The sequence below is a fragment of the Geotrypetes seraphini genome, chromosome 2, assembly GCF_902459505.1.
Source record: "Geotrypetes seraphini chromosome 2, aGeoSer1.1, whole genome shotgun sequence".
NCBI classification, from domain to species: Eukaryota; Metazoa; Chordata; class Amphibia; order Gymnophiona; family Dermophiidae; genus Geotrypetes; species Geotrypetes seraphini.
This window is the reverse complement of record NC_047085.1, coordinates 226245755-226270679: the sequence shown is the minus strand read 5'-3', so window position 1 is coordinate 226270679 and position 24925 is coordinate 226245755. Positions and strand designations below refer to the sequence as shown.

The 24925-nt window shown below is 44.9% G+C and overlaps 1 protein-coding gene across 4 annotated transcripts in view; it reads left to right on the top strand.

Moving 5' to 3' along the window:
- Positions 1–24925, top strand: part of EP300 (E1A binding protein p300) — a 532137-nt gene that overhangs the window by 316843 nt on the left and 190369 nt on the right. For all 4 annotated transcript variants that reach the window (XM_033935072.1, XM_033935073.1, XM_033935071.1 and 1 more), the window contains exon 17: positions 6649–6767. In XM_033935072.1, coding sequence (XP_033790963.1) covers positions 6649–6767 — 119 coding nt within the window. The remainder of the gene's footprint in view (positions 1–6648; positions 6768–24925) is intronic.

Here is a 24925-nt window from a genome sequence, read left to right as displayed (position 1 = left end):
AGCAAAAGCCCTAAGGCAAGTACTGAGAGCTGAGGGGAGGGGAAGAAGCCACTGTTGGAGGTTCTCGCCAGCCCTGCATGAACTGGCAGGAAATTTCTGCAGACCGGCACTGGTCTGTGGACTGGCAGTTGAAGAACACTGCCCTAGAGGATAAAGTGTTTTGGGAGTTAAACAAAAAAGTAATCGATGGGGGAAAAAATCCCATATAGGCTTTTAAATATTACTGATAGAAACTCACGGAGACGGAAAACTATGTTCTATTGGTGCTACTAGACCTCAATGCAGCCTTCGACACCATTGATCATCCTCTCCTCTCCTCTCCTCTCCTCACCCGACTCACAAAACTTGGCATCCAAGATAGGACACTACTCACATCCTTCCTAAAAAACAGATCCTAATGCATGCTACTTGATACCACCCTATCAAAACCAATGTCAATTGAGTAAGGGGTACCACAAGGAGCACTACTATTCCCTCTGCTGTTTAATCTCTACATTGCACCTGTTCTGGATATAGCCTATAAACACCAAATCAAGATTCACTTCTTTGCCGATGACATCCAACTATAGCTTCCACTAGAAGAGAATTGTGACTCCCAGATCGCAAAACTTCAAAAATCTCTCTCAGAAATCAAAATCTGGATGTCCACAAACAAGCTTCAACTAAAACACCTCAAAAACTGAACCTACAACCGCTCCTCTCCTCTGAGAATCATCTACCATAACCACCAAAGACCAAGTTCGCAGCCTAGGGGTACTTCTCGACTCTAACGTGTCACTTACCAACCATATTGTTCAAGTTGTCTCCTCTTTGTTCTACTATCTCCGACAACTCCAGAAAATAAGGAACTATTTCTACGCACCGGAATTTACCCAACTTCTCTCTGCCTTCATCCTCTCCTGCATGGACTACTGAATGCATTGTTCAACGGACTGACAGCAAAAAATCTTAAGCATCTACAACGTGTACAAAACGCAGCAATTAGACTACTGAAGAACCTTAGCACCCATGATTCAGTATCCCAAGCACTAGCATCAGCCCACTGGCTACCCATAGCCAAACGCTGCATCTTCAAAGATTTAGTACTAGTGTTCAAGTCCTTACACAACATAGCGCCCAGCTACATAACAGCCAAACTTCCACCTTACAACCATAACAGACCCCTCCACACCCAGGAGAGGAAACACCTCTACAATTACTAATGCAAGGAGCCTAAGAAACAAAATGGGGGAATTAGAAGCCATGGCCAATGCAGAGGACATAGACATAATTGGAGTCTCCGAAATGTGGTGGAATGAAGAGTGAGTCTGACCTCGGTTCCAGGGAAAATGGCGGAAGCACTGATAAAAGAAAACATCGATGAACATTTTAAAAGAAACAAAAACCAGCCAACATGGTTTCTGCAAGGGGAGATCGTGCCTAACAAATTTATTGCACTTCTTCGAAGGAATTAACAAACGGATGGACAAAGGAGACCCCATAGACATCATATATCTAGATTTCCAAAAAGTCTTTGACAACGTGCCCCATGAATGCCTACTCCGGAAACTGAAGAACCATGAGGTGGAAGGAGACGTACATAGATGGATCAGAAACTGGTTGGCGGGTAGGAAACAGAGGGTAGGAGTGAAGGGCCACTACTCGGACTAAAGGAGGGCCACGAGTGGTGTCCCACAGGGCTCGGTGCTCGGGCCGCTGCTATTTAATATATTCATAAATGATCTAGAAACAGATCCGCAGAGCCGAAAAGTCCTATTTTGACGCTCTGCGCTAGACTCAGTTCTACTTCGTGCCTTCTTTCACCGCGGCTCGTGCATTATTTTCTTACAGGGTCGCTGTGTTTCTTTGTGCATTTTCATTAAAAAAAAAACAAAACGTAATTTATTTTTCCTTTGGTTACAGTGGGGCCTGCCTCGCGGCCTCAGCCTGCAGGCTTCGATCTTGCTGAGGCTATTTGAAGAAGTGTAGCCATTGCCAGCACGTGATCTCCTTCACTGACCCACATAGGTGGTGGTGTTCAATGTTTGGGACCTGACCATCGTCCGAAGTCATTGCCCGCTGTGCTACCCTTCAACTTTGAGCGCTTACACAGAGTCAGGGGTCTCTACTTCATCCCAGCCTGCCAGCTTGGTACCTCTCAACCTAGCTGCCACTCTACAATTTTCTCAATCTGTACAGGACATTTTAGAAGCTTCTAGGAAGCCTACCACTAGATAATGCTACACTCAGAAATTGGCTAGATTTTCTGCTTGGTGTACCAAGGAACCTCAATCTACCTCCTTGTTTTCAGTTTTGGATTACCTGCTCCATTTGTCTCAATCAGGCCTCAAATCCACATCCATTCAAGGCCATCGCAGTGCAATTACTGCTTTCCATCAGCCTATCGAAGGGAAACCTGTTCATCCTGTGGTTTCCAGATTTATGAAAGATCTTCAATGTCAAACCACCTTGCAAACCTCCTCCACTTGTTTGGGATCTCAATGTTGTTCTTGCTCAATTGATGAAGCCTCCTTTTTGAACCAATGGCTTCGGCTCATCTCAAATATCTCACTTGGAAAGTGGTTTTCTCATTGCTCTCGCGTCTGCTCGCAGAGTCGGCGAGCTACAAACTTTTCTTTCAGATCTACCTTTCAAAGTATTAGAGTTTTATTATTATAGATTCATTCCCTTATACTGACAAGATTGAGATTATTTTAATTTAAACTTAGAAAACGCTGTACAATTTTTAAAAATATTTTCCCCTTCCTTTTTTATTTTTTATTTTTAAATAAAACATTGTATTTCTCCCCTTTTATCCTTATGTGTCTAGTTGGGGGTTTTTATGTGTATTGTAAGTTAATTTTTTTTCACTATTTACTATTATCGTTAAGATGCTTAGCTATTCAATAAACAGTATGTCAAGATTTGAATAAACTTGATACTTGCCATGGCGGTGACTTATATTGGCAAGGAGAAACCCGAAATGCCAAAACTCATCTTTTAGCAGTCGTAGCAGTACAAATTACAGGGATGGGAAATGTGCAAACAGACTTCCTCAGCTAGAATAATTGGAGAGTAGGAGATGTGCTCCTCCATCTTTTCGTTCCTGGGAGAACATTGGGGGCCTCTGTGCTTCGATCTGATAGCAACTTATCAGACCTCTGTGTGCTCAGCTTTTCAGTCACAGGAGGGAGAAAGGTTTGATATGGAATTAATGCCTTAGTGCAGCCCTGGCCCAGGCAGAATTCCCTAGGTGTTTCTACCTTGGCCTATAATTGAACAGATTCTTCAGAGGCTAGCAAGACATCTTTCCTCCTTCTTTTGACTTCTTTAGAATAGCCTTGCTATCCTAGGTATGTGGACCTATTGTGCCTGATAGCAGTATCTCCACCGCTTACTCTCATGAACAAAAACGTGCGTTGGTAGGGCTAGTCTCAGTTAGGGTGCTGGTCTTAGACCAGAGGGCCGCCGCGTGAGCGGACTGCTGGGCTTGATGGACCCTGGTCTGACTCAGCAGTGGCAATTGTTATGTTCTTATGAGGTCAGGGTCTCCTGCGACAAGGCCTGGGAGCAATGAAGGACACTGCTCCTTTCTGTCTTATGAAGAAAAGGTGCCTGAAGGAAGAAGCCACTTAGCTTTGGTAATTTCCACTGTTTTCAAGGCCTGGAGATGTTCATGCCTTTTGTCTCTGTGCAGATGTGGAATCTTTTGAGTGCTGGTATACAAAGTGGTTCCTTTCCACTGGAATGCACGGGTTCCTGAGATTTTGAATTTCTTATAGTAAGGCCTGGGCTTAGCTCTCACCTCCATAAAGATTCAGGTGGCAGTTCTCATGTTTTAAGGGGGAAAATCCTCAGGTTTTTTTTTCCTGGTGGCAGTCTGTGTGGGGTTTTTTTGTTTGTTGTTGTTTTAAGTTTTTTTGGTCAGTGTTGAATCAGCTTGACCCCCAGTCCAGCCCATTCATCTGCAGTGGAGTCTTAATATGGACCTAAATGGCTTGCTAGGGACCTTGTTTGAGCCTTTATGTGCAGTCTCAGTGAAGGACATCACCCTGAAGACAGTGTTGTTGGTGACTGTTTCTTCATCCAGGAGAGTGGCAAGTTTTTTCAGGTCTTTTACTGCAGGGATCTTTACGTATCCTCAGATGATACATTCACTCCTTTTTGTCAAAGGAGGTCTCCCCATTTCATAGGAATCAAGCAGTTGTTCTGCCTACCTCAGAGTTGTCCAGGAAGGAATAACCAAACTGTTCCAGCTGTCAGTCTTTTTGTAGCCTTCCAGGGGATAATTTGGTTATGATGATAGTTTTATTGTATATGATATTTTTATAGATATACTGTGATGTATTGTACTTGAAATTTTATAGCAGTATATCAAGAAAATAAATCCAAACCAATCTTAAGTCTTCAACAGCGTGCTGGATTAGGGTAGTTATTGAAGTGGCATATATAATTCAAGGGAAGCTATTGCTGGAGAGCCTAAAGGCCTATTCACCCAAACTCAGATGGCCACCTGGGCAGAGGCACAGTCAGTTGATCCTGAAGACATCTGCAAGGTGACAATATGGTTGTTGCTGCATTCCTTGTAAAGCACTTGAAGATTTTGTACATCCCATTTGTCTGGGCTGGTCTAGCAGGATAAGGAAAGTAAAATTTATTCATAAGAACATAAGAATAGCTTTATTGGGTCAGACCAGTGGTCCATCTAGCTCAGTATTCCGTTCTCACGATGGCCAATACAGGTAACAAGTACATGGCAAAAACCCAAATAGTAGCAACATTCCATGCTACCGATCCAGGGCAAGCAGTGGCTTCCCCTCAATAGCAAATTATGGACTTTTCCTCCAGGAACTTGTCCAAACCTTTTTTAAAAAACCAGCTATGTTAACCGCTCTTACCATATCCTCTGGCAATGTGTTCCAGAGCTTATCTTCTGAGTGAAAAAAATATTTCCTCCTATTGGTTTTAAAAGTATCTCTTAGAGAGAGAGGAAGAGATAATAGTTACTGTGGATGGACAGAAGGGCCATTTGGCCTTTATTTACCATCATGTTTCTATGCTTATATGTTAACTTTGAGTGTCCCCTACTCTTTGTAATTTTTGATGAGTAAAAAATCGATCCACTTGTACCCATTCTACACCACTCAAGATTTTGTAGACTTCAATCATATCTTCCCTCAGCCGGCCCTAACCTCTTTAGTCTTTTCTCTTATGAAAGGAGTTCCATCCCCATTCCTCATTTGAGTCCTGCTAGACCAGTCCAGGACCCACCCTGAAGAATACAACATAAGGGATACCTTTAAGGCTTAACCTGCTCTCTTCCTGGGTTTTGTATATAGTTTATTCAAGGTTCTGGTACTTGGCATCTGCTGCAAACCTAATCCTGTTTTTTGCAGTAGCTTTCAGACTGCACCTGCCCTTATACCAGTATGACACTGGAATCTTATTTGCTTTTTGGGGGATTTGTCCTATTTGCCTGGACTAGTCTAGTAGAATTCAAGGGAAAGAAAATTAAAAGATATGAATAAATCTCGCCTGCATGAAGAAGAAAGAGACAAGAATTTAGATTAGCAGTTAACTTGCATGCTTCTTTGGTTTCAGGAATTTTTCACATTGGTGCTTGGAGCTTACCTTAGAGCCCGGATTCTGTATAGGACACCCGGTCTCAGATGCCGGATGCCTATACAGAATCACGCCTAAGCCCGCCTAAAGTGAACCTGATTCTCTAACCGACGTCCATGTTGCAGGCGCCAGCTAGAGAATCGGGTTGTAAGTAGATGCGGCCACTGAGCTTATCGCGACAAGGGATCTCCCTGCCGAGATAGGTTTAGCGGCTGTGCCCCCCCCCCCCCCCCCCCGGGTAGATTCCAGTTGGCCCAGGTACCTAAAGCCCTTCCTATGGGCGGGGCCTTAGGTGCCTGGGCCAATCAGACCTTAGGCCTCTCCCCGGTGCATACCACAATGCACCGGGAAGGGGCAGGCCCACCTCATTCAGGCAGACAGATGGAGGGAAAAGCCCCCAGCCTTCCTAAAAGGTTAGAGGGGGTTTTGTAGGGGGGGGAATCCATCCTGCCGTGATCTAACAGGGGGGGGGGTCCAGCAAGAGGGATTGGGCATACTTCCTGCCGGCGATCTACTGGAGGGGGATCTTACAGGAGAGATTTGGCATCCCTCCTGCCGGCAATCGTTTGGGTGGGACAGGCTGCTGCGGCCACTAAACTTATTGCGGCAGGTAGATCCCTTGCCACGATAAGGTCAGTGGCTACATCTACTACAGTGTAGGCCAGCATTTTGGTGGCCTACATTGTACGTGTCTCCCGCTGGCCTAGGGAGATGCGTACAGCCTCCTAGGTCCGCCTAAGACTACTTCTGGGGCAAACCACGCCTAGCCTTAGGCGAGCTTGCGCGCCTCCCTAGGCTCACGGAGGCGCCTCTGATGTAGGTTTTTTTGTTTTTGTTTTTTTTTAAACATGCGTTCCGATTGGCTGGTTAGACAAAGGTAGGACACCTACCACTGCCTATAATCAGGACACCGTTTATAGAATCCAAGCCTAAGTGTAGTGGTAGTTCATTTTGTAATATTTCTCATCATCCAAATCAGGTTATAACTCTTTGATTTGTTCCAGATTTGCAGATTCTCATTTTCCATCTCTCAATTCCAATCTGCAGTTTTCAAGCCGGAGGAGCTGCGACAGGCATTGATGCCAACACTGGAAGCACTATACCGCCAGGATCCCGAGTCCCTCCCTTTCCGCCAACCAGTAGACCCCCAACTCTTAGGAATCCCGGTAAGTGTCTTATTCTTCTGGGGAAGGCGGGGCTCCAGTGTCTGTTGGACATCAGCACTTTTTTTTTTTTTTTTTGGAAGACTTAAGCTGCCATTATTTTTTGGAAGACTTAAGCTGCCATTAATATAGCACCTATAGGATCACAGTTACATTAACCCCCCTTAGCTTATGACTTGCTTATCAGTACTAGACTCACATACACATTCTTGGGGGAATTTTATGAGAAAAAAATGTAAAATCCTGTGCAAAATTTTGAAAATTTCATGTGCAATTTTTTTTTAATTTCTCCAAAATTCAGCTTTCTTTATATGTAAATTTTGGGCATAATTTCCTCCCATCATATAAAGTCTGATCACTCCCTCCCCCATCTTCTTCCTTCCCTAGCAACATGACTTTCCACATACTCACCAGTTCTCATGCTCCAACTTTGATTGGAGCATGCAACCCTTCTCTTTGGCTCAGTCCTTAAATTGTCTCTTAGCCTTTTCCCTTTGCCACCTATTGTTTTTTCTCCCATCTCAGCCCCCAATCCCTGCTCTTCATTCTGTCCTTGCACTCTGCAGTTGTTTTCCCACCCTTCAGCCTTCTCTGTTTATAAAATCTCTCTCTGAAAGGCACACATCCCATTGTGCTCCAGCACCCTCGCTATAGATTGCTCTGGCCCTCCTTGATGCTCCTCATTCCTTGACACACACCTCATCCACAGCTTAGCTTAGTTTATCGTATCCTATCATCTCTTCAGACCCTGCAGGAAGCAAAAGGAGGTGGCAAGAAGCTGCACAAGGAATAAAAAAAAGACAATACAACACAATCTGCAGTGGGAACAGGACAGCACAAACCAAAAACAAAAAAAACTGCAGACAAACGTACAAGATGCAGGCTATGTTTATTATATCACTTATTATTTGCTGTTAATGTTACCACCTTTTTTTCAAAACCAAGGGACCCAACATCCCACCATTTGTCTGTCATCACACTTTACAGCAGAGCTGCCCAAGTCCGGTTCTCGAGATCTACTGGCAGGCCAGATTTTCAGGATATCCACAATGAATATGCATAAGAGAGATTTGCCTGCACTGCCTTCTTGATATGCAAATCTCTCTCTTGCATGTTAATTGTGGATATCCTGAAAACCTGGCTTGCCAATAGATCTCGAGGACCGGACTTGGGCGGCCCTGCTTTATGGTGTTTGTCCTTACATATATTATTTTTAAATATTCATGTATTTGCTCTTGCATATTTCCAGTCATTCCTATTTTTATTTGTTAGGATGCATGATGGAAGGCGTGTTAACCGAAACATGGATTGTGTTGGGTCCCTTGGTTTTGAAAATAAAGGTGGTAACATTAACCGCAAATAATAATTGATATAATAAACATAGCCTGCATCTTGTACGTTTGTCTGCAGTTTCTTTTGTTTTGGGTTTGTGTTGGCAAAAAGCTGCACATCATCCCCCTTCCTTTTCTGCCTAACTACCTATTTAACGCATGTGGCTTGCAGAAAAGGAGGAAATGGCCTGATGTGAAGCCAGTTGCTGCCTCCTTTTGTTGCATTATCTGGGGAGGGAGAACATGTAAACTTGGAGGGGAGACCCATGAGTTAACCATTTTTCCAGTGCAATAGGTGAGACATTCTAGACAGACGGGTACAGATGGCTGCGTGCCATCTGCAGAAGGAATCCACTCCGGATTTTTTTATTTGTGCTTCTGCTGTACTTCACTGGGCTTCTTAGCTCTACCTACAGTTTTCCCTTCTGTACGTGTGCCTGCAGGAGTGTGTTTGTTCTGCTTTCCACAATTTATTATTTTATTCGGTGTATTTTTCGTCCTTTTTTCGGGGTTTCTGGTGCTCTGAATAATTATTCAGCTCTGCTTACATTAAGATTTCACAAACTTCAGTCTGCAGCTGATAGGCCAATCCCTGATGATACCTGTCAGCCAGCCTGCATTTACTTCATAGGAGCTTGGAGACATCCCTATCTTTCTCCTTCTGCCAAATGAGGGTTTGACTGCAGGCTGTTTGGCATCCATTGGCTGCATCTCTTATCACCTCCACCCATCCCTGATCACATCCATCGGTCTGAAGGATGGAGGTACAGTCAGGCATAAGGTCTGACTGGAAGTCCAAGTATCAGCGTTGCAAAGGTATTCCCAGTATGAGGCAGTGATTTTCTGATTTCAGCTGGCTGTAACACATTTTCAGCAAAGGTCACAGTGAGTAAAGGCTGAATCAGCCTTTGAGGTGAATTGTGGGAGGTTTGAAATTCAAAGTTTTGAGCATTTCTATATGTCCCCTCCACCCTGTGTTCCCCTACCTGTAAAATCCTAAAATTGCCATTTTTGAAGTTTATTTAATGTAAAAAGTATAATATTTTTGGCATGAATTTCTTAATGGTGGCCATCTTGGATTTTTAGCAATCTTTTTTTTTTCCTCCCAAAAGCTCCCTGCTTCTCCAAAACTGCACTTTTTGCCTCAGAACTTGTTGGGGTGGAGTCCTTGGGCTCTCCATTCTTGCCAGGATTGTGCAAATTTAGTGCCTAAAGAGCATCCTTGCGTCATATGCTGCACAGCCGGTAGAGGCAGCAGCATCCAGCTTAGCCTCTCCCATGTTGAAGCAGCTGACTAAATGCTCAGCTAGCCCGATGGGGCAGCCTTCTTTAGTTTCAGGACTTGGCACTGTTGCTAGTTCCGCGCACCTGGCAGCGGAACATCTGTAGCTCAAGAAACACAAAGTTAAGTTATCAAAGGGTGACTCTATGCCCCAGTTGCTGGAGGTTTTCTCTGAATTTTTGAAACATTTGTTGAATGAGTTTCAAAGCCGGTATTCTTCCCCTGTGCAGTCCTGCTCCGCCTCAGATGCGTGTCATGGTGGCATAGTTTCTATGGACAAGCACTCATCTCAGTCTGCTGCTGTTCCTGTGCTGCTTGATCCTGATGATGATGTTGTGGTGCAGCATTTCCTAGGGCGGGAGATAAGGGACTGTGTGCTGGATCTGCAGATCCCTTGGGGATTTTGGAACCTGGGGATGATCCCACAGTTCTGCTTTTTTTTTTTTTAAGTCTACGGTTTTACCAGATCTTACTTCAGAGTCTTTGCAGGAGTTGAATTTAGTCACTCAGCTGACTCATCCACATCTTCCTGGCTTTGTGGTGTGCGCTTGCAGTCTTTCACCTTTCCCTGGCATCCTGATTTCAAAGCAGTTTGATTCTCCAGAAGGTGCTCTTAAGATAGTGAGGGCCATGTCTCGCTTGTATCCTCTGGCACAGGAGTGCCAACTGCTTTTGGGTTGTTTAAGTGACTGAGCACACCTCTCTACCTAGTGAAGGTGGTGTGGTGCAAGATATGCAGGATGTGGTCTTCTGGAGACTTTTTGATGCAGCTACTTTAAGCATAAAGGCTGATTTGGCAGCGTCCTTTGTTACAAGCGCCTGTATTTCTCGATTGCGCACGCTGGAGAAGTGAGGCTGTGAATCATCCTCCTCAACTTGTTTTGGCTGGGTCAGATTATGTTGCTGATTCATTGTATGACCGTATTCAGGTTTTGGCAAATGTGTCGGAGTTCTCCATTTTTGCCCACAGGATGCTCTGGATCAGGCAATGGACTGGTATTTCCACTTCCAAGGCTACTTTAGCTAGACTTCCCTTTAAGGGGCAGTTATTGTTTGGCAAGAGGGCTTGGGTGACCTCATGAATTCTGTGGTGGACCATCACCTAAGACACTGCCAGACAGCAGACTCAGGACCTCTAGAGGTTCTGGTTGCTCTGATTTTCATGGCTCCCAGTGATCCCGACCATATGTGAGTGCCACATTGCAGAGATTTTCCCAGGGCTCCCAGCCCAAGTATGCCGGCTACAGGTGGTAACAACTTTCCACCTCCCGTTCTGCACACTGCCAAAAAGGTGCAATGATGCCAGGCCAAGGGATGCCCCTCTTCAGATAGGTGGCAGAGTCTGTGTTTGTCTGCCTGGGTTCACATTTCATCTGACCAGTGGGTCTTGAACATTATTCGGTTGGGCTACAAACTGAAATTTGCCTGTCCTCTGACAGACTGGTTTGTGGACTCTCCTTTGGGTCAGCCGGACAAGGCGCTAAAGGTTCAAGCCACTGTTCAGTGCTTGCTGGGTATTCGAGCTATAGAGCCGGTGCTACCCAAACGCTCGGGGTCAGGTAGATACTCTATATACTTTATTGTGCCAAAGAAAGACTCTGAAGATTGGAGACCTATTATGGATCTTCACATGAATGCAGCTGTCAGAATTCCACGCTTTTGCATTGAAACAGTGCGATTGGTCATTACAGCAGTGGCCTCGACAGAATTCCTTGCCTCGCTGGATCTCAAGGAGGCCTACTTACACATTCTGATTTTTCTAGCCCACCATAAATTCTTGCGGTTTCATATCCTGGAACAGTATTAAAAGGCCTCGGCTCTGCCCTTTGGGCTGGCAACGGCTCCCCATACCTTCACCAAGGTGATGGTGGTTGAAGTTACTTACCTGCGAAAAATGGGTCTACAAGTGCACCCTTACTTGGATGACTGGCTGATCAGGGCTCCCATGTTGGCCGAGGGTCAGCGCATGATGGATCAGGTGAACTACAGAAAAGCAATCTGACGCCCATGCAGTCGCTGGAATATCTGGGAGTTCTTTTCGACGTGGTTGTGTACCGTGTCTATCTTCCAGAGGCACGCAGACTGAAATTGTGTACTCAGATTTCTTCTCTTCTGGAGCTGCCAGCTCCTTCGACGTGGGCCTATCTTTGAGTCCTTGAGTCCATGGCGGCCACTATAGATGTAGTGTTGTGGGCGAAGGTGCACATGCCCTACTTTCTCACTGGGCTCCGCAGAGGGATGCTGTATAGTCCAGTCTTCACTGGACTCTGGAGGCTTGAGCCAGCATGAATTGGTGGCTTCTCCCATAGTTTCTCTGCAGGGGCATCCTGCTGCAGACTACCTCCTGGATCGTGGTGATGACATTTGCCATCCTTCGGGGCTGGGGAGCTCACTGCAATCGTTGTCTTATCCAGGGTTATTGGATACCCTCTCAGAGCAAATGGAAATCAACCGGTTGGAGCTGAGAGCCTTTCGGCTGTGTCTGATGTGATTGCAGAAGACTCTGGAGAGCCAAGCAGTCAGGCAATCCCGTCACATTGTCAAAAAAACCCAGCACCCCTCTTGCTCAGGAAGCCCATCTTCTGTTTCTATGGGCGGAACATCACCAACAGGCGCTATCAGCAGCACATGTGGCGGGAGCCATAACATAACATAAAACTCCCTTGTATACTGCAAATACCATTAAGTTGTATGCAGTTCACAAAGCCTAATAATACAAATGAATAAACACCTAACTTATGAAAAATTCCCTAAAAAGATATGTCTTTAAGGTACGTTGAAATTGTTGATACGAATTTGAGAATATTAATATGTGAGTTAAATCCCTAGTCCATAAGGCTGCCTGAAAAGATAACAATCGTTCCTGAAATTTCTTATATTTACATTCCTTTACAGAAGGGAATGAAAATAATGAATTAGATTTTGTAGAATGTTTAGAATTTGTAATGAAAAAGGATTCCATAAGATACTCAGGAATTGAACCTGTTAGTACCTTAAAACAAATACAGCTGAGCTTAAATTTAACCCATGTCTCAGTGCAATCGGCGATAGAAATCAGTGACATGGTCATACTTCTTTAAATTAAAAATCAACCCGACTGCTGCATTCTGAATCATGCGCAGTCTTTGAAGATTCTTTTGAGTACCAGCAAGATGAACAATATTACACTAGTCCAACTGACTAAGGACCTGTGATTGAACCAACAATCGAAACGAATTAATATCAAAATATGCTCTAATAGTTCTTAGTTTCCATAAAGTATAGAAACCCTTTCGAACCAATGAGTCAACCTGATTTTTCATAGTAAGGGTACAATCTAGAATTACAACAAGTATCTTTATGGTTGACTGGATGCTATAGATTTTATCATTTAAAACAATAGATTTATCCCTGAAAGCATGACCACAAGTTTTAAGCTAAGTATTTAAACTATTTATACACTAAGGTGGAAAAAAATATTTATAAATTTAATAGTAAAGTATGGAAGATCCGGTGAGGAAGTAGTACATAAATCCTGAAACAATGAGTGAGGATCTATAAAAGTTGTATTATTTACTGTGAAGAGGGTTAGGAGGGGTAAGAGAATATACATCCTTCCAATCTGAAGTTTGGGCTATACTCTCACAGAAAATTTAACTTGAACTATTGTGCTGTTTGGACAATTGCCTATAGCATCCAGACATTCCAACAGTTTATCATGGTCTACAAGGTCGAACGCAATGCTTAAGTCCAGTTGCAAAATCAGACTAACACCCTTACTGAAAAGACTACATAGATTATCTACTAGTGATGCCAGAATTGTCTCTGTACTATATGATGGCCTTAATCCTGACTGCTCCATGCAAAATGGAGAAATGTTCCAAATAATTCAACAGTTGGTTATTTACTAAACCTTTCATAATTTTTATAAAGAATGGGATTGACAAAATGGGCCTATAATTAGCCACTAAGGATACAGATCCCTTAGGATCCTTGGGAATTGGAGTTATGATGATATGACCTCCAGATGGAGGAAAAATGCCACTATCGAGCAGATAAGTTATCCCGATAAACAGATGTAATTGAAACTGTAAAGGTGCTAGTTTCATCACTGCCGGGAAGCACAGATCTAATGAACAGTATGATCTCACATATTTACTATAAAATTTCCTAAAATCATCCCAATCAGGATTAGCAAAAGTACCTTACTCTAGATTGACATAACAAGAGTCAGTTAGCGAAGGTAGGAGATCCTGTTTTTTACTTACAACCAATGAGCTGACAGTGTTCAAGCTGACTTTCTCAGCAGACAGACTCTGGATCTGGGTGAGTGGGTCCTGTCTGCAGCGGCATTCCGAGCTATAGTTCAGCACTGGTGCTGGCTCCACTTCGAAATCATGGCCACAGTAAAGAACAAGAAAGCAAATTGTTTCTTCAGTCACTGATCTGAGCCCGGAAGCAAGGGTCTTGATGCTCTAATGCAGTCATGGCCTCAGGAGATTCTCCTGTATGTCTTTCCTCCCTGGCCCATGATAGGACGAGTTGTTCAGCAGATCGTGGTCCATCCAGTTCAAATATTCTTCTAGCTCCAGATTGGCCTGATAGACAGTGGTATGCAGATCTGATGCGTCTTTGTAAGGGTCGCGGCCTTCAGCTGAGCACCCATCCAGACCTGCTTATGCAAGGTCTGATCTCCATGGAGGACCCAAGTTGCTTTGCTCTTACGGCATGGCTCTTGAGCATGTAGCCTTGGAAACATAAAGGTTATTTTGAAGTTATTTACACTCTTCTCAAGTCTAAATAAGTCATCCACAGTTTCTGCTCACACTAAAGTGTAGAAGGTTTTTCAACATTGGTGCACTCAGGACCATGTGGACCCTTATTTGGCTCCGATCTCTGTGACTCTTGCCTTTCTGCAAGCTGGACTTGATAAAAATCTCACTGTAGTATCTCTCTGAGTTCAGGTAGCTGGACTGTCTTGTTTTGGAGCCTGTGATCGTCATTCCTCTTCAGCGTCTCATCCTGATGTTGCTAGATTTCTGAAGGGGGCTCTTTGCATCAGCAACTGTTCCCTTCCTGGGACCTCAACCTGGTTCTGTCTAGCCTTACCAAGGCTCCCTTTGAGCTCCTTCAGGATGCTTCTCTCTTGGACTTCACGCTCAAGACCTTGTTTTTGGTTGCTATTACCACAGCACACAGGTCTTGGAACTCCAGGCTTTTTCTTGTAGTGAACCATTCCTCTGCATCTTGGAGACTGGGATTTCCCTGCATACGATTCCCTGCATATGCATTGCCAGAGGATGTGGTAAGAGCGGATAGCGTAGCTGGTTTTAAGAAAGGTTTGGACAAGTTCCTGGAGGAAAAGTCCATAGTCTGTTATTGAGAGAGACACGGGGGAAGTCACTGCTTGCTACACCTTGGGTTTTGGCCAGGTACTAGTGACCTGGATTGGCCACTGTGAGAACGGGCTACTGGACATGATGGACAATTGGTCTGACCCAGTAAGGCTATTATGTTCCTTCCTGCCAAAAGAGGTTTTGGCTGCCCATGTTATTCAGGAAGTGCATTTGCCTGCTTTTCAGCCTGCTGGTTCCAGGACGCAACATTGCCTTTTGAAGAAACTGGATATGCGCAGAGTGCTTCTTCGCTAACTGTTGGTCACTAACAAATTTCGTCTCTGACCATCTATTTGTTCTAATTCATTCTGTTAAGTGGGGTGCTCCCACTTCCAAGGCCTTGATTTCCATAGGGTCATTTTGTCAGCCTATATTCTTTCTGGGAGTCTCCTGTTTCCATAAGAGCACATTCTACCAGAAGTGTGGATTCTTCATGGGCTGAAGCTGGAGCTGTCTTTCCTGAGGAGATCTTCATGGCAGCAATGTGGTCTTCTAGACATACATTTGCTACGTTTTACAGAGTGGATGTGGTGGCAAGACAGGACTCTGCCTTTGGGTCCTTGGTCTTACGGGCCGGTGCAGCAAGCCCACTCTAGCTTTTTTGGGGAATTCTTTTGTTTGTCCCATCTGTCTAGAATGTCACTCCTATTGCACTGGAAAAAGAGATTATGTACTTACCCCGGTAAGCTCTATTCTAATAGATAGGAGAGACATTCTAGACTTCTGCCCTATCCTTCCTGAGCCTTCCTACTGTCGCAGTCTGTTTATGCTTCTCCAAGTTGTTTCTTTGATGCCTGTCAGCCCTAGGGGGCTGGGAAGTATGCTGTATATATATATTACTTTTTTCTGCAGGAGTAATTCCTGAGCTCCTTTGAGGCCTTTGTTGGCTGTTTGCAATTGATGTTCAAATATTACTTCTTGAGCAGAATGGTTGTTGCTGAACTGATTGCCATGGGTGTCTCTACTTCACGTTAATTTGGTGGCTCTTAGTTCTTGGGTATTAACTGTAGGTGGCGCTAAGGAGCCCAGTGAAGTACTGCAGAGGCACAAATAAAAAATCTGGAGTGGATTCCTTCTGCAGATGGCATGTGGCAATGGGAACAGTACCCATCTGTCTAGAACAGGGATCTCAAAGTCCCTCTTTTGAGGGCCGCAATCCAGTCGGGTTTTCAGAATTTCCCCAATGAATATACATTGAAAGCAGTGCAAGCACATAGATCTCATGCATATTCATTGGGGAAATCCTGAAAACCGACTGGATTGCGGCCCTCAAGGAGGGACTTTGAGACCCCTGATCTAGAATGTCTTGCCTATCTTCTGGAAAAGAGCTTACCAGGGTAAGTACATAATCTCTTTTTCTGCCTCCTGTTCCCTGTTCAAATTCTGTGTTGTGCAGAATTTCCTTAGGAATACATACTGTTTTATCCGTGTCTTGATGCTTACATGAAGGATGATAAATTAGTGATCCATTTTTTGATACTGTTAGGAAATGTGGAATAGGTTCACAGCTCCTAAGATAAGTTGGAGCTGCATATTCTTTCATAGTAGTGCATGCAATCTCAAAAACTGGGTTATGGCTTTGAATTGATTTTATCGCAGGCCCTAAACTATGGAGGCTGATAGTCGCACTTAATTTTATGAGGAAGAGTGAGGGAGAGAAAAGTGCACCAGGCAGCTAGTAATAACTGCACAACTCCTATTTGTGAGTCACTCCCCTTCATGCACACATCTCTGGATTTCAGCCCTAGGCTTGGTCTCTTTACAGAGGGTGATGGAAACCATGAGGCATAGTTAGCTGGAAGTGTGTATGAGATCAGAATAAGACCCATGATAAAAAATGAAGCACCATAATAGTATATGGGGGAAGGGAGAAGAATTGTTTCTAACAAGCACTTTAACAAGTTGTTTTAAATATTGTATTTCACTTGTATATCGTATGAAGTCATTTGCTCTAGGTTCGCTACCATTCATGGAAACTGGCTTATAATGGATCATTTTTCCTCGTACTTTAGTTTTTCTCTGGATTTATTCTAATTTTTTTAATTGCATTTGTGAAAAGTGACATGCCCATGTTCTGTGTGTGACTGTCTTAACTAATTTATTTTTAATTGCATTGTCCAAAAATATATTGCCCTTGCAAATCCAGCACTGAATTTGTGCTAATTAATCTGATTAGATTAGGATTTCAGCTTTGAAAGCTAGATTTATCCCAGGACAAGCAGGCAGGCTATTCTCACATATGGGTGATGTCATCCGACGGAGCCCCGATGCGGACGCCTCACAAGCAGACTTGCTTGAAGAAACTAGAAGTTTTGAGTCACCCGCACCGCGCATGCGCGAGTGCCTTCCCGCCCAGTGCACCAGGCGCGTCTCCTCAGTTCTTAGTTTTCCGCAGAGCCGAGAAGTCCGTCTTTGACTCTCTGCATTCAACTTCGTTTACTTTGCCTTCTCTTCGACCACGGTTTGTGTCTTTAATTCAGGAATTGCTGTTTTTCTTTGTTTTCATTTGTTTAAAAAAAAAAAATTATTTTCTTCTGTTTGTTCTTTGGGACGGGCCGCTCGGCCGCAGCCTGCGTGCTTCGACTTTGCGGCGGCTATTTTTCAGCCTATGTCCCGGCCTGCTACAGGATTTAAGAAGTGTAGCAAGTGTAGGTGCACGATCTCCCTTACAGACCCTCACAGATGCTGCCTCAAGTGCCTTGGGCCGAAACATCGTCCAACCTCGTGCACACCTTGCCTAACACTTCAACCTTGAGCTTTTAAGCCTCGTTGCATTTTGGTGGATAAGCTCTTTGACATGGAGTCTCCATCTGATCCCTCGACTTCGAAGGCGTCTTTAACCTCGACTTCCATCAATGCTCCTTCGGCGCCTCCTGCTTCCACCTCGAGCCTCATCAAACCTTCATCGTTTGCAGTGGCTCTTGCTTCAATGTCACCTGCTGTACCTTCCCCTGTTTCCTCAGGTCAGATAGCTCAGCAGTCGGTTCCACCGGTGGTGATTAAAGTGTCCAAGACTACTAAGTCGAAGCACTCTCACACTACCTCGAAGTAACCTCCAGCTAGGCAGGTGGGCCGGTTTCAGACACGGAACCCACCTTGCCGGCTTCTTTCCAGACCATATTAGAGAAGCAGTTCCTTCAGTACCTTGCCAGTATGGGTCCTAAGCTGCTTCCTATTATCCTGCCTGGGCATTTAGCAGACTCCTGTGAGGTCGAGCCGCTTTCTATGTCCCAGCCGGGGCCTTCGCAAGGAGCAGAGTCTCTGCGAGTGTTTGGTCTGACATCTAAGCATGAAATACAAGGAGTAGATTCTTTGCGAGTGCCTTGACGAGATTCCTCACACTCTCAGCAAGGAGCAGAGTCTTTGAGAGTGCATCGAGGTTCTTCTTCCAAGCCTCAGGAGCTTCGATCTACAGCCTCTACCCTATTCACACGTTGGCATCGGCTCCATGTGTCTCCGAGGCGAAGTCTCCTCGATCCTCGAGATCTGGTTCTAGATACAGCTCTCATCATCATTCGAGGACTTCATCGAGGCATTCGTTTTGCAGGATGTCCCCTCTTCCTCGAAGCCTTGTTCTACTCCGACCTCGACCAGACCACCGACTCCTCAGTCGAGGTCTCCGATGCTGGACCTCGAGGATGTCCCGGTCTCAGTTGCCTCATTCAAGTCACCAGGTTCCTTTGATGCTTTTTTCCATGCCGAAGCTTCTTCGACACAGGCTGCCTCGACGTCCTCGAGTCCTTCCAAGCCCTACCAGATCAGCTATCCTTTTCGTCTTTTTTTTACGACAGATGACTTTGGATTTGGATGTAAAATTGGATACTGGCTCCAAATATTCTAAGGAATATCTAGAAGTCATGCGTCTCCCTTAAACCTCCAGCTGAGAGATGCATGGAAACCATACCAGCAGTTCCTGGAAAGTTGGACTCGAGGTATAAGACTGTGCATCACAAAGGCTTTGACAACTCGCAGCTTTCTCATCAATCCCTGCTTGTTGAGTCATCCTTGAAGAGATCCCATCCTTCCAAGGTCTATGCCACAGTTCTTCCTGGGAGAAAGGGGAAAACTATGGACAAATTTGGACGTCGCATCTACCAGAATGCTATGATGTCCTCTAAGGTCCTCAACTATAATTTTCATTTCATTACCTATTTTGAATTTCTTCTTTCCCTTCTCCCGAAATTTTTGACTTATATGGACAATCAAATGCATTTTGAGTTTCAAGAACTAATTGCTAGTTTCTCTCAATTGCGTCTCTATCTTCTCCAATCATCTTATGATGCTTTTGAGCTGTCTGTCTGGGCGGCTGCTTGCTCAGTGGCTATGCGTCATCTTGCCTGGCTTCGAACCATTGACATGGACTCTAATCTTCAGGACCGCCTGGCTAATCTTCCTTGTCAAGGCGACTACCTCTTTGACGAATCCATCGAGGCGGCCACCAAGAAGTTATCTCACCATGCAAAATCATTTGCTTCCATCGTCAGACCCAAGCCGAAGCCGACTCCACCCAAGCCTACATGCCCTCCTGTCATCTATCAGAGGCGTTTTCCTCCAAAGCCGGTTCCTTATACTCGTCCTCCTTTGAAAAAGCAGCATCCTCAGAAGCAACAGCAATCCCAACCTTCTGCTGCACCTAAGGCTTCTCAGCCTTTTTGACTGTTTACAACAGAGCATAACCTCCATCGTTCTGTCTCTGTCTCCTTTTCCCCCTTTCGGAGGTCAACTCCATCATTTTTACCACCGATGGACAATAATTACATCCGACCTCTGGGTACTTACCATCATCAGGGAAGGATACTCTCTTCATTTCAATCAGGTTCCACCAGAGCTTCCTCCAAGAGAGTATCCTTCCAATCCATCCCAGACCGCCCTTCTTCTTCAGGAAGCTCAAGCTCTGCTTCATCTCCATGCCATCGAGCCTGTTCCCCTGGAACAGCAGAACAGGGGGTTTTATTCCCGTTACTTTCTTGTTCCGAAGAAGACGGGCGATCTGCGACCCATTCTGGATCTCAAGGCTCTCAACAAATTTTTAATCAAAGAAAAGTTTCGAATGTTGTCCCTGGCATCTCTTTATCCCCTTCTCGAGCAGAACGACTGGTTATGCTCTCTGGATCTCAAGGAGGCCTATACTCATATTCCCATCCATCCGTCCTCCCGTCAATACCTCAGATTTCGGGTGGGGAATCTGCATTACCAATACAGAGTTCTACCCTTCGGCCTGGTCTCGTCTTCCAGAGTGTTCACCAAGTGCCTGGTAGTGGTAGCAGCAGCTCTACGAATCATGGTCTTCAGGTATTTCCCTACCTAGACGACTGGCTCATCAAAGATTCCACATCTCAAGGGGTTATTGTAGCGACCCAACGGACTATCTGGTTCCTACACAGTTTGGGATTTGAAATCAACTTTCCCAAATCTCAACTTTAACTCTCACAGAATCTGCAATTCATTGGAGCTGTTTTGAACACTGTCCAGCTCAGAGCATTCTTTCCTCAACAACGTCTGGAGGCTCTTCTGCAACTTTGTCACACAGTGTCTTCCCGCTCTTCCATCTCGGCGAGAAACAATGATGGTTCTTCTGGGTCACATGGCCTCCACAGTACACGTGACTCCTTTTGCCAGACTTCACCTCAGAATACCTCAGTGGACCCTGGCATCTCAATGGATGCAAGTTTGCGACCCTCCTTCCCGACACATTTCAGTCACTCCTTCCTTCAAGAAATCTCTCCATTGGTGGATGCTCTCTTCCAATCTTTTCAGAGGCTTGCTTTTTCAAACTCCCCCTCATCAGAAGGTCCTCACGACAGACTCTTCGACCTATGCTTGGGGCGCTCATATCGATGGTCGCCGTATTCAAGGCCTCTGGACTAGTACGGATCGTCAGTGTCATATCAATCAGTTGGAACTCAGAGTGATCCTCAAAGCTCTCAATGCTTTTCAACATCTCCTTCACGACACAGTAGTCCTCTTTCGCACGGACAGCCAAGTCGCCATGTATTATGTCAATAAACAGGGAGGGACAGGGTCTGCCTCCCTTTGTCAAGAAGCTCTGGAGGTTTGGGTTTGGGCAATCTGCCACAACACCTTCCTCAAAGCTGTCTACATTCAAGGGGCGAAGAACTGCTTAATCGACAACTTGAGTCGTCTCCTGAAACATCACGAATGGACTCTTCATTCCTCGCCTCTTCACCACATTTTTTCACAGTGGGGCACACCACAGATAGACCTCTTTGCAGCTCCCCACAACTACAAACTGCCTCAGTTCTGCTCCAGGATATACTCTCCTCACTGCCTTGAGGCAGATGCTTTTCTTCTGGAATGGATTAATCTTTTCCTCTGCGCATTTCCTCCATTCCCTCTCATTCTCAAGTTGAAGAACGATCATGCCACCATGATGCTAATCGCTCTTCAATGGTCGAGACAATCCTGGTACTCCCTTCTACTTCAACTCAGCAGCAGGGAGCCGTACCTTCTACCAGTTTTTCCTTCTCTGCTTACACAGAGTCAGGGATCTCTGCTTCATCCCAACCTGCAGTGTCTACACCTGACAGCCTCTTACCTCTCAACATAACCTCTCTTCAGTTTTCTCAATCTGTCAGAGATGTTTTAGAAGCTTCTAGAAAGCTTACAACTAGACAATGCTATCACCAAAAATGGACTAGATTTTCTACATGGTGTTTTTCTCATCATAAGGAGCCTCTGCATTCTTCTTTATCTTCTGTTTTGGACTACCTGTTGCACTTATCCACTTCTGGCCTCAAGTCTACATCTATCCGAGTCCATCTCAGTGCAATTGCGGCTTTCCTATTGAAGGGAAACCCCTCTCTGCTCATCCGGTGGTTTCCAGATTCATGAAAGGACTTTTCAATGTCAAACCTCCTCTCAAACCACCTCCTGTGGTTTGGGGCCTCAATGTTGTCCTTTCTCAACTCATGAAGCCTCCATTTGAACCAATTGATACGGCTCATCTGAAGTAGCTCACTTGGAAAGTGGTGTTTCTCATTGCTTTCACTTCCGCTCGACATGTCAGTGAAGTGCAAGCTTTAGTTACTGACCCACCTTTCACTGTGTTCCATCATGATAAGGTGGTTCATCGTACTCATCCGAAATTCCTACCTAAAGTGGTCTCAGAATTTCATCTCAACCAATCCATTGTTCTTCCAGTGTTTTTTCCAAAGCCTCATTCTCACCCTGGAGAATCAGCTCTTCATACTCTGGACTGTAAATGTGCTTTAGCCTTCTACTTAGATCACACCAAACCACACAGAACTGCTCCTCAACTTTTTGTCTCATTCGATCCAAACAAGTTGGGACATCCTATCTCTAAGCGTACCATCTCCAACTGGATGGCGGCTTGTATCTCGTTCTGCTATGCCCAGGCTGGATTACCCCTTCACAGTAAAGTCACAGCCCATAAAGTCAGGGCAATGGCAGCTTCAGTAGCTTTCCTCAGATCTACACCTATTGAGGAAATTTGCAAGGCTGCTACTTGGTCCTCGGTTCATACTTTCACTTCTCACTACTGTCTGGATACTTTCTCCAGATAGGATGGACAGTTTGGCCAAACAGTGTTACAAAATTTATTCTTCTAAGTTGCCAACACTCCCACCATCTCATTCTGGTTAGCTTGGAGGTCACCCATATGTGAGAATAGCCTGCCTGCTTGTCCTGGGATAAAGCACAGTTACTTACTGTAACAGGCGTTATCCAGGGTCAGCAGGCAGCTATTCTCACAATCCACTCACCTCCCCTGGTTGGCTTCTCTGCTAGCTATCTGAACTGAGGAAACGCGCCCGGTGCACTGGGCGAGAAGGCACTCGCGCATATGCGGTGTGGGTGACTCGAAACTTCTAGTTTCTTCAAGCAAGTCTGCCTGTGAGGCATCCGCATCAGGGCTTCGTCGGATGACGTCACCCATATGTGAGAATAGCTGCCTGCTGTCCCTGGATAACACCTGTTACGGTAAGTAACTGTGCTTTATCTACAATATCAACTGAATATGTTGTAAAACTGAATTCTCTGAGGACAAGCAGACTATATTAATCTTATATATGGGTGATGTCATCCCCAGAGTCCCAGTGCAAATGCTTGAAAAAGTGTTGTATAGCTTTGACAGTGCCTGACCATGCGTGCACAGGTACCTTCCTTCTGGTCCCGCAAGCGCAGGATCAGTGTTTTATCTGGAGAGAGGAAAACTTTATTGTGCCAGCTTCTCATCCTCGTTTGGAAGAGCAATATTTTTTTATGTGTAGTGCCTTCCCTTGTGAATATTTTATTTTCCTTCAGGTATTTTTTTCTTCCTTTCCCTTAATCATTTTTAGTTTTTTGTCAACTTACTAAGTTTCCTGTTTTTTTTGGGGGGAGGGGGGTTCATGGCTGAAGGGCCCTCTCTGACTTGAGCATTGGCCAATAATTTCCTCTTCATTTTTCATTAGTGTCCCTTTTTTCACCATCAAGTTTGATTTAGCCACAGTCATTTTTCCTTTCATGTCATTGATCGAGTCAACATTTAAAGCTATTGGGAATCTTCAATCAGACCGTCTCTGCTTCTGACATCTATTGCTGGTGTATTCAGTGTTTGGTTTGAAAACATACAACTCCTATCCCTAATGTATTATTAGTTTGGGGGTTTTTTTTGTTTTTTTTTCTATTACCTCCATTTCCAATGTAGTAGTATTGTATTATAAGTCCAATCCAAACATAGCGAACTCTAAGCTGTCACCTTTGCTTGTGTATGTGGGAAAAAAAACATAGAATTCCAGAGAAGACCAAAAACAGAAAATTTTTAGAGCCGAGTCCAAATTGTTGTCGAGTTCATCAGCAGTGAGACCATTGGGCCTGTATGGCACAGAGACCTGCATTGGGTGTCGCTGTTCATTGAATGGGTCTCCACCTGCTTCAATACCAGCAACTGTGCAGGACCATTGAGACTGGTTGGCATCAGACCTGACACCTAGGAGACGTTGGAGTTCAACATCGTCTTGGTTGGCATCGAGCGAACTCAGTGCTGTGCTTTGGGCGAAGACAAAGAAACACAAGCATTGATTCCCTTTGTCACAGTGCTAGGAGCTCGAAGGCACTGTGGGATGTGGCACTTGAGAAGTGTCGATGCTGGGAGGAGCCACACCCTCTCCTTTCAAGAGATACCTATGCACAAGTCTCATTCTAGCCAGAACCAGTAACCAAGTTGGCACCAACAACTATGCAGGCTGTTTCTGAACCGACGACTCAGCTTTTACTAATATCAGCCCTTGATGAGCAGATCCAGGCCAAGTTCCAAGAGCACCTAGCAAGGCTATTGGCAATGGCAGTCTTTATCGGTCTCGAGGATGCTTGGACCAACCATGACTTCTGCTCAGACTATACTGTAAAGCCCTCAGTCTATGGTGTGGTATTCAATGCCTGAAGTGTTGGCATTGACACCAGCCCATCCGGGAACTCCCTCGTCAGTGGAGTAAGCTTCACTGGAATCCAGGGGAGAAACTACGTCTTGGCGCCGTTCAGACTTAGGACATTGTTCCTCATGTCCAAGGCAGGCAAGATATCAGCCTACCATGAGGATGTCTTTGCTCACATAGACCATTCATGGGAGCCTGATGAGAATCCAAATTCCTTTTCAGAGAAAGCATCATATGGAATAACATCAGATCCTTCTCCACCTGAGGAAAGAAGAAAATCTCTTCCTGATGGTCTTTCCTTCCTATCTTTTGTTAGAGTTGGTGGCTGCTCCTAATTCATTTTTAGATGGAAGACAAGCCCAGGACTGAGATGTTTGAAGTCCTGGACCACGATTCACTGATAGAAGCTATTACTGTCCCTCTTCGCAGGTAAAGAAGTGGGAGTCACCTCTGTCAGTCCGGTCCTGCCCAAGAAGATTGACACCATGTATGAGATCAAGAAAATATTTGGGTGGAAGATATCAGGCCTCTAGGCTCATTTCCGTATACAGTCATAACATGAACATCTACTTGCAGTCCTTTATAAGTAGTATGCTGATTTGGTGGACATTCTTCCTCCAGAGCAAGCTGAATCTCTTTGTCATATGGCCGGAAAGCAGAAGACCCGTAGAAAATTTCTATCCAGGGATGCTTATGATACTTTTGATGTGGCATCCAGGATCTTTGCCCAAAGTATAGTGATGCACACTCTCATGCCTACGTGAGATTTGACGGATGC